Source organism: Capsaspora owczarzaki, assembly GCF_000151315.2.
Source record: "Capsaspora owczarzaki ATCC 30864 unplaced genomic scaffold supercont2.9, whole genome shotgun sequence".
NCBI lineage: Eukaryota > Filasterea > Ministeriida > Capsasporidae > Capsaspora > Capsaspora owczarzaki.
The window spans coordinates 780,411-792,659 of NW_011887300.1; the positions used below are offsets into that span (position 1 = coordinate 780,411).

Below are 12,249 nucleotides of genomic sequence, written 5' to 3' on the forward strand. Positions count from 1 at the left end.
GGTGTGTGACTTTGTACGACATTGGTGGTGTGTGTCGATAAGCCAGGCAATGTTACTGAGCTGCTGCTCCTCACTCAACTCGACTCGTCTCTGTTGATTTCCAACCTCCCTTTTTTTGCAAGATCCAACCTCATCCCAATGTACCAATCAATAATTCACAACAAGCACTGGACGATCACTCCCTTTCTCCCAAAGTCATAACAATCGGCTACTGAACAAAAAGTCATGCTTGCTGCTGCTGCTGCGTCCACGCGTCGCTCCCTGTCGACCTCTGCCTCTGCGTTGTCCGCTGCGACTGGCGCAAAGCCTGCCGTTGGGTTTATTGGACTCGGCAACATGGGCAAGCACATGGCGCGCAACCTGCTTCGTGCTGGGTACCCTGTGATTGTCAACGACGTGAACGAGGCGCCCGTGCGTGATCTCGCGAGCGAGGGTGCGCGCCCAGCAGCCACCCCGCGCGCAGTCGCAGAGCAGGCCAGGAACATTGTCACCATGCTGCCGTCCAACCCCCACGTCAAGGGCGTCTACTACAACGCAGGTGGCATCTTCGAGGCGCTCCAGAAGGACTCGCTCCTGATCGACGCGTCCACCATCGATCCGTCCATCTCACGCGCGATCGCAAAGGACGTCGTTGCAAAGAACCTGGCAAGCGCCTTCATTGATGCCCCAGTCTCCGGTGGCGTCGGTGGCGCTGAGAAGGGCACCCTCACCTTTATGGTCGGCGGCGAGAAGTCCGCCTTCGACCGCGCGCAGCCCTTGTTGCAGGCGATGGGCAAGAACATTGTGTACTGCGGTGCTGCAGGCAACGGCCAGGTCGCAAAGCTGTGCAACAACCTCCTGCTCGCCATTTCCATGGCTGGCACCAGCGAGGTCATGAATCTCGGCGTTACCATGGGCCTCGATCCCAAGCTGCTTGCAGGCATCATCAACACGAGCTCGGGTCGCTGCTGGTCCAGCGAAGTGTACAACCCGTTCCCGGGCGTCATCGAAGGCGTCCCGTCCAGCCGCGATTACAACGGCGGCTTTGGATCAAAGCTCATGCTCAAGGACGTCAACCTCGCCCTCGACGCTGCCAAGGGCGCCAACGCCCCGACCCCAATGGGCTCCCGCGCCAAGGAAATCTACGACACCGTCACTGCTGACGCCCAGCTCAGCGAGAAGGACTTTTCCGTTGTGCTTCGTTATCTCCAGCAGCTCACCCGCCGTTCGTAAACCAAGATAAAGCGGGGTGGTTGTTGAGGGGCAGCACACCAGCCACCACCAAGCGAGCCGATTTCGTGAAGGGTGATGTTGTTTTGGTTTGTGTGTGTGGATGTGCCGTTCTGCTAGATATGCAGTTGGGTTGATTAAACTTTACAATCATCACACTGCAAACCTTCATTGTTGACGAAAACACGGCGAGAACTGCGAAAGAGTGCTCAGGCTGCCTTGTTGTTTGTCGCCCTACCTTGCTGAATCCTGGAATGCAAGGGGCGCGGTAAGCGGTAGGACAAGGCGAGCACCCAAGCCCGTCATCAGTCGTACAATCTGCGGGCAGCACTGAGCACCTGGCCAGATTTCCAGCATCGGAAATTTTCCCATCACTGACCCTTCACCACAAAGTTGTGTCATTGCGTGTGTGTGCGGTTTGCACTTGTTCGAGCTTTGGTTCAGAGTGCAACGGCAGATCCATGCACAGTTGTCGGTTTCTTTGTTTTTGGTGTGATTCGTGACATTCTTCCTTTGTAACCTACGTCATCCATTGTAACACGGACTGTGGCTGGCGTTGGGTGGCCGGTGGCTTGGCGAAATTGTTTGTTTCGACATTTTGTTTTGTTTCGCTGTCCTTCAGCTCGCTTCTTCTCCCCCTTTCCCTCGCTGGTTCTCCCTCGCTGGTTCTCCCCCCCCCCCGTTACTCTTTCGGATGATTCGATGTTCCTTGACCAACCGTGACACTCTGTGTTTTCCCAACTTCCCAATCCGTGATCAAATTACTCTTCTTTTCATTTTTCTGGTTTTTTCCCTTTTAGCTGATTTACTTGTAACGCTCAACCATAATTCTTGCCGCTCGCTCTTGCTGCTCTTCCCCGCCTCTGTCTATTGAATCGCTGTCTGTGCTCTCTGCGTTTCTTCCTCATTCCTTTCGCTCTTCCATTTTCCCTATCTTCCGTTCCAGCAATGGAATGGCGAGAGATGATGCATCATCCGGGAACAGCGAACCGTTGTCGTGGTTGGTTTCATATCGCCCGTCTTCGATTCGCTATTTCTCTTCAACCTTCCCGCTTCCTCGCTCTCATCGGATTCGCGCCCGTTTCTCAATATCAACTCCATCGACTCTTCATCTTCAATCCATTCCTTCCTCATTCCACGATTCCCACAATTTTAGCGAAACAGAATAAACAAAGCTGGACACGCAGCCAACAAAACAAGTAAACGAAAAAAGAGAAAGAACGAGATTCGCTTGCGGTTTACACCAAAATACAAAAGAAGGTCTATTGAGCGCATGCATCGACGTGCGTCCACCGCGAGAACTCTGATGTGTGTTGTGGTTTGCATGGATGGATGGAGATGGAGGGGGAGTATCCTTTGGTCCAAGATGCGCACTCGCACAGGGAGGGGGAAGCAGAAGGGCACAGGGGAATCACACCGAGAAACAAAAATCGACCGTTCGATCTCAGTCGTGTCGCTTCTGGGGGTGGGGTTTTCTGGTTCTACTTCTTGTTTTTTTGTCTTTCTTTTTTTTTTCGACTTGATGTCGCAGGACAGAATTGACGTGGAACACCTCGAAATAAAAAAAAAAAACCTGAAAAAATTCGATGCGTCATGTCTTGTTCTCTGGTTTGATCGTTCGCTGCTCGCCGTGTGTCTTGAATGCGCGTCGGTCCACTCCTCAACACACACACACACACACACACACACACACACACAACACACACACATTCTCACACTTCCAACACGCGCTGATGCTCGTAATAGCAATCGAAACAAAGTTATGAGTTTATCCAAACCAACATTTTGAAGTTCAGTCTTCTTTTTATTCGTTTCTCCATTTTTTTTTTTAATTTGTTGTTTCGCTTGTGAGTTTCTCACACCCATTCCCCCCACACTCACCCTCCGCCCTTCTATTTCGCCTCTGATCTTCCTCCATCCCACCATCAACGCGCTTGATCCTCCCCCCTGCTTCTCCTCCTTCTTCGACGTGCTTGGGGCTGACACTGCGCGACTCACAAAACAACCCGCAGAAACAAGCCCATGTCTGCCAATCGATTGGCAAATCTGAAATGGAAATTGTTGTTCTGTGGGCTGTGGTTTTTGCTTGCGGCTGTCAACAACACGAACAAAAAAGGAAAATACACCGACAAAAATGCAACACAAAACAGTGCACACAAAACAACAAACTGGTTTGCATGTCATGGGAAAATGCCCAAACCGCAACTCCCGTTTGGGGTTTTTTTGGACGAGGTTTTTTTTGTTTGGTTTTTTTTTTTTTTGTTCTCCCACATTCTTCGTATCCGTCTTGGCATCGACATACATTGACTAACTTTGATGTTGAATGTTGGTCTCTTTTTGCGATAGATCGAGCAGGCAAAACGTTATTTGTTTGTTCTTCCTCATTGCCCTACAATAATGAAGCAACCCGCTCTGGTGCTTCTGGCGCTGGTCGCCTGCATGGTGCAGATGCACACTGCGCAAACTCAAGCCACGAAAGTCGACGACGCCCTCGCGGCCATCAACGGCATGTCTGACAAGGCAACCCTGATTCTCGCGCTGACGAACGGCGTCGCGATCGACTACACCCCGTCCAACTCCAACCAGCTCGTCCAGTTCAACCGCATCGAAAAGATCACCCCGGTTTTGATCGGCCAGACCTATCTTATGGCCGGCGTTGGTTTGGATGCAACCACAAACACCCGCGTTGGTGTCTTTGGCTTTGATCCTTGGATCTCGTCTGCGCCGGTTGAAGTCAAGAACACCACCAGCCGTGTCATCGCGTGGCTTCTCACCAACAGCGCGGACTATGCAGCAGCGAGGGCCGCCAGTCGTACAGTGACCGTGTCTTTCATCTCCAATAGCTGGGTCAACACATTCAAGTCGTTCTTCCCCAATTGGACGGTCAACGTGTGCAACCTGCAGTCGAATCTGACGGCATGTCTCGCAACGGGTGAGCTCCACATCATGTCTGGCAGTGGAACACCCACCGTGGACGTCAAGTCTTTCTTCCGCGCTCGCATTAATGCTGGCTTCCCATGCTTGTACTATCCCGATCATTAAATTTCGACCCCCCCTCTTTTTTTCACTTTTTCGCCCTCCCTGGGACCTGTGTTGCTTTCCGTCTCGCCCGCGGAATGTTCATTCATGGTACGGTGTACCAGACACATTTTAGAAGTGAAGCAGCGGGCTGGGAGTTAAGATTCGAAGCGAGAACAGACAAAAATGAAACTCAAAAAAACAGAAAAAGAGCGGATTTTTTGCCCAATTTTCACAAAGCATTACATGGCACACAAACAACGTGTCGCAGCGCCTTCGCTCCACTTCAGTACTTGGTATAACCACCATTGGCATCTATCACAGCTTGAATGCGGCGCGGCATCGATGAAATGAGATCGCGGCAGACCTCTGGCGTGAGCACTTCTTCGTAGACCGCTTGGAAGCGTTCCCACAACGCGGCCTTGCTCTTGATCTCCCTCTCCTGGTAGATCTTGTTCTTGACCATGTTCCACGCATTTTCGATGGGGTTGAGGTCGGGAGAGTTCGCAGGCCAGTCCAGGACGGTGATCTGATTGGTTTCGAACCACTTCGCCACATCTTTTCTTTTGTGACAAGGGGCATTGTCATGCATGAAAATCATCTCGTTTTTGTTGTTCCACACGCGAATGCTTGCTAGCAACTCGCTCTCCAAAACTGAGAGGTAGGTGTCGCCGTTCATGACGTCGCCGACCTCGCAGAAAAGCGAAATTCCGAAACGAGAGATGGCGCCCCAAACATTGATATGGCCACCGCCGAACTTGACCGTGCCCTGCACGCATCGATCGGTCAACGTTTCGCCAACCAGACGCCATACACGACCACCGTTGTTGTTCCTGTAGAGATAGAGAGCAGTCTCGTCGGAGAAGACGACCCTCAGCCAGTCATCGACGGTCCAATGCTGATGAGCGAGTGCAAAGGCCAAGCGTCGCTCTTTGTGTGTCTCTTTCAAGAGGGCTTTTTTGACCTTCGCTCCGTTGACAAGTCCTGCACCATGCAGCACCCTTCTTATCGTGCATGGAGAGACACGAACTTTGGACAATGTGCGCATAGTGGCGGCCACTTCGGGTGCGGTGTCGGACTCATCGAGGAGGATCTGTGCTACAATGTTGTTGCGGTGAAATGACTTGAGCTTGCTGGGGCGACCGGGGCGGGGGCTGTCGCTCGTCGTCGCCCTTCCCGAGAAACGTTGGGTGATGCTGATCACTGTAGAACGTGGGAGGTGAAGCTGGGTGGCGATCTTGTTGTAGGAGAGGCCAGCATTTCGCAACGCGAGCACTTGACCGCGGACGACCTCCCTGGGCATCTTGTCCAGCACGGGCAGCGGTCTTTTTGGTGAAGTTGGACGCAGCCATACCGGGGGCTGTCTGGGAGCCACGCGGGACGTGGACTGACTGCGTGTGCGAGTCATGCGCACAAAAAGACTGAACCCAAACCAAAATTTGGGCGGGAAAAGTGAATTTTTTGAGTTTCCTTATATTTTTTATTTTGCTCGCTGCTGCTCTGATATGACTCACAACCCCCGCTCCCGGTGTTCATCAGACGTTCGGTACACCGTACCATGAATGAACATTCCGCGGGCGAGACGGAAAGCAACACAGGTCCCAGGGAGGGCGAAAAAGTGAAAAAAAGAGGGGGGGTCGAAATTTAATGATCGGGATAGTACATTCATCAAGCTGGCTGGGGTGACGACTCGATGGGCGGCTCAAGGGCTTTTGATATCGCGCCATTCCCGTACGGCGGCACTTGGTGGGAACAGCAACGCATCCAGGTGCCAAATACCGTGGCTGCCATCAACACCAAGATTGGCGTCCAGTACTTGTACTCTGATGTCAAGGATCTGCTGACCAAGTACAAGAACAACGGATTCACCTTCAATCTTGCACTTTGCGACGACGACACATGCACAAAAGACCCAAAGTTTGGTTCGGAGCTGCTGACCCCTGCCAATCGCGTCCGAAGCCTGATTACAAACTTGGAGTCGGCAGGAGTCTCCCCTGTCGAAGACCCCACATCTCCTGTCATGCAGCAGCTCATTCTCGCCGGCGATGAACTCCGCGCACAAGTCAAGTTCCCTCTCAATGTGGGCAACTCGTCCTTGGCGTGGGCCCGCAATGTGATTGCCGACAACTTTGCCATTTCTCTGCGGTCCTCCGGCGTGGCGCAAGCTGATCTCGGTGATTTCAACCGCGTTTTGAATGGCACTGTTCCTCGTTTGACCAAGAACCTAACTTTCAAAACGCGTGCCTACACTGCGACCCAAAGCGCGACCGTCAGCCAGGCTTCTGGTGAAACCATCATCATCACACGCACTGACTCTGTCTCCACCACTGGCCAGGTTACTGTCCACATCAACCACATTCGCGCCAACACACACGCTTACCGTGATCACACGTCCAACCGCCCGTACTATTTGTGGGGAAACTCCATCCCACTGCCTGCCAATGTGCCCGTCAAGATCAACAACCCGTACGGTGGCGTCATTTACGTGACCGTTCCCCCGTCCACCAGTGGCACCGTGCAAAACGTACAGATCAAGTTTGAAAATGTCGTCCAGCACCCAGTGTATGACGCCATTGCCGGCGGATCTGTTCAGCCGTTCATCGACGCCGTCAACAGCAAAGTTTATGGCTCTGCCGAAATCCTGATGCCGCAGCTGCAAGTCAACATTTACTTCCAGCGTGGGCCTCAATCCCTGAAGGACTCGAGCTACGCCTACAAGGTCGGCTCGGTCACAAACTACAACGTGACCAAATTCATGACCTACACCCGCCAGTACCTCTACGAATATCACTATGCGCTTGCTGGCTTTACCTCGGTCGAAGTCCCCTACCCGCCGATTGCTGGCATCCCCGAGAAGGCAGCTGCTTTTGGCTTGCGTGGCATGAACTACACCGGACCTCAACATGTTCTGACAAGCGTGCAATTTATGAACTCGGATTGGTACTCGCAGTGCGGCGCTGGCTGCTCTGGCAATCCCATCGACCTTGACTGGGCATTTGCTCCTCATGGCTGGGGTGAGCACCACGAGCTTGGCCACAACATTCAGTACGGCCGCTTCAAAATCAACGATGACGCTTCCGGTGAAGTCTCGAACAACATCTTCCCGTTGTCTGTCAACTATGCTCGCGCGCGTGCTGGTGACCAAGTGGCCCTCCGGAGTGACCGATCTGAGATTCCCGACCGCATTCAGACCATGAAGAATGCCATCGCCAACGGTCAGACGCCGACGGAGGCCGGCCTTACACCCGCCGATCTGCAATTCTACGAAACGCTCATCCTCTCGGGCTCGGATACTTGGGCACGAGACGGATCCCAGATTGCCGGCACCAACTACTGGACACAAGACGGATTCCAGATCATCCCGATGCTCTACCTCATGTCGCGCAACATTGATGCCGAGAAGAACTGGACTGCCGCTCGCGACAACTACGGCCTCAGCCTCTTTGACTCGACCTCCATTCCAGCCAACGATTTCATGGTCATGGCCTTCTCGTGGCTGAACCGCCGCGATTACCGCTCCTTCTTCTGGGCGTGGGGCCACAGTTGGTCTGAGAAGGCCAACCAGCAGATCGAGCTGTACAATTTTGAACACCAGCCCACCATCTTCCGGTGGCCCAACGTCACCTATCTGAACATTGCGAAAGATACGGTGGCCTTCCCGAATGACCCGTACCGTCCCGATGCCAATACCAGCGGCGGATCTTCCGCAAATGCTGCCCTCATTGGGGGCATTGTTGGAGGTGTCGTTGCACTTCTTCTGCTCGTCATTCTTGCCGTCGTGATTGTTCGCCGTCGTAGGAGCTCGCCAAAGCCGGCGTCTTCCAAGAAGTCTAGTGCCGTGGGTGGCCAGTCCGTCGAGTATCTCAAAGATGCGGAGACCGTTGCGATGACCGCGCCCGCCACGTCACCTCGCCGAAATGCCCCGGTCCCTCCGACTGGCGCGGGCGGTGCTGCAGCAGCTGGCAAGACATTCCGCGCCCTGTACGACTACAAGCCGCAATCTGTGGACGAACTTGCGCTTTCTGTTGGTGATGTCGTGATTGTTTCGCATACTGACACTGATGGCTGGTCCCATTGCAAGCACAAGGGCACCAGTCGCTCTGGCGTTGCTCCCGCGAGCTATTTGCAGGAAATGTAAACAAACGGTTGCGGAGGTCTTGTTTTTGCTGTGGCGTTTTCCCCTTGTTGATAGTCTGAATTGTGATGCATGCTGATGCTCAAAATCGTTGTGATTCCACACGAATACATCAAACATTCAAGCTCATAAAGCTCAATTAGCGCTCAAAGACAACAAAAGCAGAACCGAAACGCAGGCATTAGTTAGTCGCAGGCATTAGTTAGTTTTGTGGTGTTTTGTTTTTGTGGGTCTTTGTAGTTTTGGTTTGTTCTTCAGCAACGACATTAAACAAGCCACAGGCCAGCGAGATAATTAGGTCGAGGATTCATCCACATGAGCCTCATTCATTTCGAGCAAGGTGGTCAGCGTCGTGTCTGCGTTGCCGTTGTTGGAGTCGAGAATGCTGCGAATGACTTCCAAGTCCAGGTTGGGGAACATGGTGCGCAACTCCAATGCCTGCTGGTTCCTCTGCGCATCGTCTTGCTGTGGCGAAGGCTGAGTGTTGTACCGCATGGGCTGCTGTGGCTGGTACATCATGGGTGGCGGTTGCTGTGGCATGATGATTGTCGGCACAGATCCGTAATCCGCTGGATCGAATAGATCACCGCTCGAATACACGACCGGGTTTGCCTGCAAGATTGCGCCGGGCTGTCACAATTCAACAACCAAGCAATCACACACACACAGGTAAATTGTCGTTAGAGTGTTGTTCCACAAAGAGAGAAAAAAAAAAAGCAACACGTCGCCTCGACCTCGATGCTTCTTACCAAGAATGTGAGATCCAGCTGAATGCTGCCTTCGCTGGGGTTTTTGCCTTGCAGGTCGTACGGGCGGGTGGGGACATTGCGTTGAGTGAAGGCTTCCTCCAGATTGATTGTGCAGTGCGCGATCGCCTTGTCGCTCGTCATGCCCTGCTCCGTGTCAAGCCACACCACATTGGCACACACCAAGCGTCATCCCAAGATCGCAAAAAGTGTCAGTCAAAATAGCTCAGCTCGTTCGCACGTTTGGCATGATTTCCCCTTGTTCTGAGCAGCACAGCCAAAAACAAGCTGTAGTCTACTGCAGTTTTCCAGGCGTCTCCTTTGCTTTGGGCTCACCTCGTCCATAATGGTCAGCACCAAGTGTGAATGTCCGTTCGGGACAGTCCTGGTTGGCAGATCACAAAACGCACAAACGCAGTGAGATTTCCAGTGGGGGAGCGGGAGCGGTGCAGACGTCATCAAAATCGGAGAATCGCTCGCTTTAGTAAGAGCGATCGCTCATAAAACAGCAACAATTCTCCTACTGATTTCTCTTCATCATTCCCACTTCGACTACCCTTTTCTTCACTTTTTTCGCATTTTTTTTTCAAATTTTGTTGTCTTCGATTTTTTGTTCATACAGGCTGACTGTCTGGTTCCATCGCGGGTTCTTGTCGCCCTTGGTGGCCGTGGCTGAGCGTGCAGAGCGGCCTGCAATCTGCAGCTGGACGAACGGGTCCATCTTGAGCAAGCTGTAGCTCTTGACCAGCACCGCGTCGCGCAGGAAGACGTTCAGAACGCCCCATCGCAGCGGACCGCCCGACCCGTCCATCCCACCCGCACCGCCGTAGGGATTGAACTGCTGCGGGTGATGCTGCGGAGGATACGCAGCGTGCTGCTGCTGGAGTTGCTGCGGCGTCGGAGTGATTGTCAGGAAATCCGGTGCAAGTCCGCCTCGCGACATTGTGTGTAGAGATGCTGTATGATGAAGAAATAGGATGAGCTTTGGAAACTGGGATTGGAAGAGTGGACGAGTGGATGAAATATGGGATTTGAAGAGGAGATCTAAAGTCTGGGGAAAATGGGGGGGGGGACGGTGGGAACGCCAACAACGAAAGCCGCTGAGAAATAGACACTGGATTTGCTCAGATTCAGATTATTCGGAAGGAAGGAAGGAAAGCGGGAGATTTTGGCTCGAAGGCGAATCGAGTGGGCGGTTGCAGGTTTGGCAAAGGTTGAATCAGCATTGTAGATTGGCTGTCGAGTTTCCTTCCGTCCAAGCACAAACTGTCCTTCACTGCTTGGAGTAGGAAGGCTCTCGTTCATAAGAGTAGAATACGCTGCACATCATAAGGTTTGAGCGAACGAACAATCTGTACAAAACAATCACAACATGCTGTGCAAATACTAAGATTTCCAACTTCAACTTTGACTCCAACTCAGACCATCGGCGCAGGCCCGCCTTGCTGGCTTCGAAACTGCTTGTGCCAGTTCAGAAAGTGTGCAATGCCAGCGCTCAAGTCAACCCGAGGTGAGTAGCCCAGAGTCTTTCTTGTCCGTTGGATGTCCTCCGAAGAATCTGGCGTCAGAACGTCTGTGTACAACAAGATGCGACAGTCAGTCGCAACGTCAGAATAGCACCCCTTTCCATGGTTGGATTGGCAACTCTCTGCACAGCCGTACCTTCAGTCGCTTGCTCACGGACAACCCTGGCGTGCCGCCCGAGACCCCGCTCCAAATGTGCGATGAGGCTCCTCAAGGACTCGCGCTTGCCGCTGCCCAGGTTGAACACCTCAAACTCGGCCTCATAATCAATGCATCTTAGAATGTCGTCCACGACGTCGGAGACGTAGGCAAAGTCGTATTGTGGCTCCTTGCCGTTCGCGTTGTATTGCACAACCACTGGCTGGTCGGCCAGGATGCGCTCAGTAAACGAGTAATAGGGCATGTTCGGCTGGCCGTAGGGCCCATACACGTTGGAGAACCGCATGCCAGTCAGGAACAGCCCGTAGAACTGGTGATAGACTTGCGCAACGTCGTGGCGGGAAACCGTGCTCAAGCTGGGCAGCTCTTCCTCCGCGGTGCCTGTCGAGCTGCTCAGACGCGGGTGAGATTCAACGAAACAGGCGTCATACTGGGTTCAGGTTCAAGAAGGCGAGCGGCAAAAGTGGGAGAACGGAACTTACTCGGAAACGTACACAACGCTGATGGGACGTGAGGCTGATTGGAACTCGCGGACAACCTAGTCGCACACAAAAGTGAACGGGTTAACACATGACGCTGGTCCATAGAGACAGCTAGAATGAGCAGCAGTCAATCGGCTCTACCGACCTGAAGCAAGGTAACGAAGCATCGAACGTCATGGCGAAGCTCCTCGGGCTGCTGCTGCTGCTGCTGCTGCTGCTGCTGCTGCTGCTGCTGCTGCTCATTGGATTGTGCTTGCGACGCAAGATGCAGAACGTTGGTGATGACGGCTGCCTTGAAGAGCGTTCGCAACAGCTCCTTGTCGCAGACGTCCCCTTTGATCACTCTGTGGCATCCAAAACATCAGCTTGAAGACCCTGCCAAACTTTGCACAGCCGTGTGCGTCGACACTTACGGCACTTCCTTGTTGGTGAGCTCGTGCTTTCGAGCCTGCCTGAGAGTGGCGTCGGAATCGGGCAAGTAGCCGTCCAAGCCAACCACAAAATCGCCCCGACGTTTCAGTGCGAGCGCTGTTGCATGTCAACGTCCCAGTAAAGTGAGTCTCGGAGAGTGTTGTTTGCAGTTGCACTTCAGAGATGAAACATGAGGCTGGTTTTGTCTCGGCCGGTTTGACGCAAAACAACGAAAACCAAAGTTTCAAAAGCTGCGCCAACCGACAAGAAGCAAAAAAAAAGCAAAAGCAAAAGCATGCAAAAGACAATGGGACGTACCGCTGTGGAAGCCAACAAACCCAGTGGCGCCAGTGACAAGGACTGCATTGCGCCAGCTGTTTGCGCGGCTCGATCCACCCGTCATGGCGTGACGGCGCGCTTCCAGTCGCACTTCGGTGTGAATCCGATCGAGTGCAGCCCGAGGTGTTTCACGAAGTAGCTGCTGCTTTTGTTGTTGTTGTTGTTGTTGTTGCTGCTGCTGCTGCTGAAGGTCCTGCTGAGGGTCCTGCTGAGGGTCCTGCTGATG

At 53.1% G+C, this 12,249-nt stretch overlaps 5 protein-coding genes across 5 annotated transcripts; 3 read left to right on the forward strand and 2 right to left on the reverse strand.

Moving 5' to 3' along the window:
* The first annotated feature begins 188 nt into the window (after positions 1-188).
* Positions 189-1,367, forward strand: CAOG_05627 (3-hydroxyisobutyrate dehydrogenase). The gene has a single exon (XM_004346250.2). It carries the CDS (start codon positions 226-228, stop codon positions 1,210-1,212), a length of 987 nt encoding a protein of 328 aa, XP_004346300.1. The 5' UTR covers positions 189-225; the 3' UTR covers positions 1,213-1,367.
* Positions 1,368-2,995: 1,628 nt separating this feature from the next.
* Positions 2,996-4,265, forward strand: CAOG_05628 (hypothetical protein). The gene is made up of 2 exons (XM_004346251.2): positions 2,996-3,056; positions 3,556-4,265. The coding sequence occupies exon 2, from the start codon at positions 3,607-3,609 to the stop codon at positions 4,249-4,251; it is 645 nt and encodes a 214-aa protein (XP_004346301.1). The 5' UTR covers positions 2,996-3,056; positions 3,556-3,606; the 3' UTR covers positions 4,252-4,265.
* Positions 4,266-5,920: 1,655 nt separating this feature from the next.
* On the forward strand, positions 5,921-8,365 carry CAOG_05629 (hypothetical protein; the record flags this gene model as incomplete). Its single annotated transcript, XM_004346252.1, has 1 exon — positions 5,921-8,365. One exon carries the CDS (start codon positions 5,921-5,923, stop codon positions 8,363-8,365), a length of 2,445 nt encoding a protein of 814 aa, XP_004346302.1.
* A 76-nt stretch (positions 8,366-8,441) lies between these two features.
* Positions 8,442-10,133, reverse strand: CAOG_05630 (hypothetical protein). Its single transcript, XM_004346253.2, has 4 exons — positions 9,729-10,133; positions 9,445-9,493; positions 9,112-9,255; positions 8,442-8,992 (listed from the first exon to the last, which is right to left on the reverse strand). The coding sequence occupies exons 1-4, from the start codon at positions 10,049-10,051 to the stop codon at positions 8,657-8,659; spliced, it is 852 nt and encodes a 283-aa protein (XP_004346303.1). The 5' UTR covers positions 10,052-10,133; the 3' UTR covers positions 8,442-8,656.
* A 393-nt stretch (positions 10,134-10,526) lies between these two features.
* CAOG_05631 (NAD-dependent epimerase/dehydratase) lies at positions 10,527-12,087 on the reverse strand (the record flags this gene model as incomplete). The annotated part of the gene is made up of 6 exons (XM_004346254.1): positions 10,527-10,681; positions 10,771-11,180; positions 11,274-11,329; positions 11,419-11,617; positions 11,687-11,801; positions 12,003-12,087. 6 exons carry the CDS (start codon positions 12,085-12,087, stop codon positions 10,527-10,529), a joined length of 1,020 nt encoding a protein of 339 aa, XP_004346304.1.
* Positions 12,088-12,249: the final 162 nt, after the last annotated feature.

Bases quoted from the DNA above. Each gene is read 5' to 3' on its own strand.
- CAOG_05627 (XM_004346250.2), top strand. From the start codon at position 226: ATGCTTGCTGCTGCTGCTGCGTCCACGCGTCGCTCCCTGTCGACCTCT.
- CAOG_05628 (XM_004346251.2), top strand. From the start codon at position 3,607: ATGAAGCAACCCGCTCTGGTGCTTCTGGCGCTGGTCGCCTGCATGGTG.
- CAOG_05630 (XM_004346253.2), bottom strand. From the start codon at position 10,051: ATGTCGCGAGGCGGACTTGCACCGGATTTCCTGACAATCACTCCGACG. The intron at 9,494-9,728 runs GTATGAACAAAA...TCTGCCAACCAG, and splicing joins TGGAACCAGACAGTCAGCCT to GACTGTCCCGAACGGACATT. The intron at 8,993-9,111 runs GTAAGAAGCATC...GAATTGTGACAG, and splicing joins AGCTGGATCTCACATTCTTG to CCCGGCGCAATCTTGCAGGC.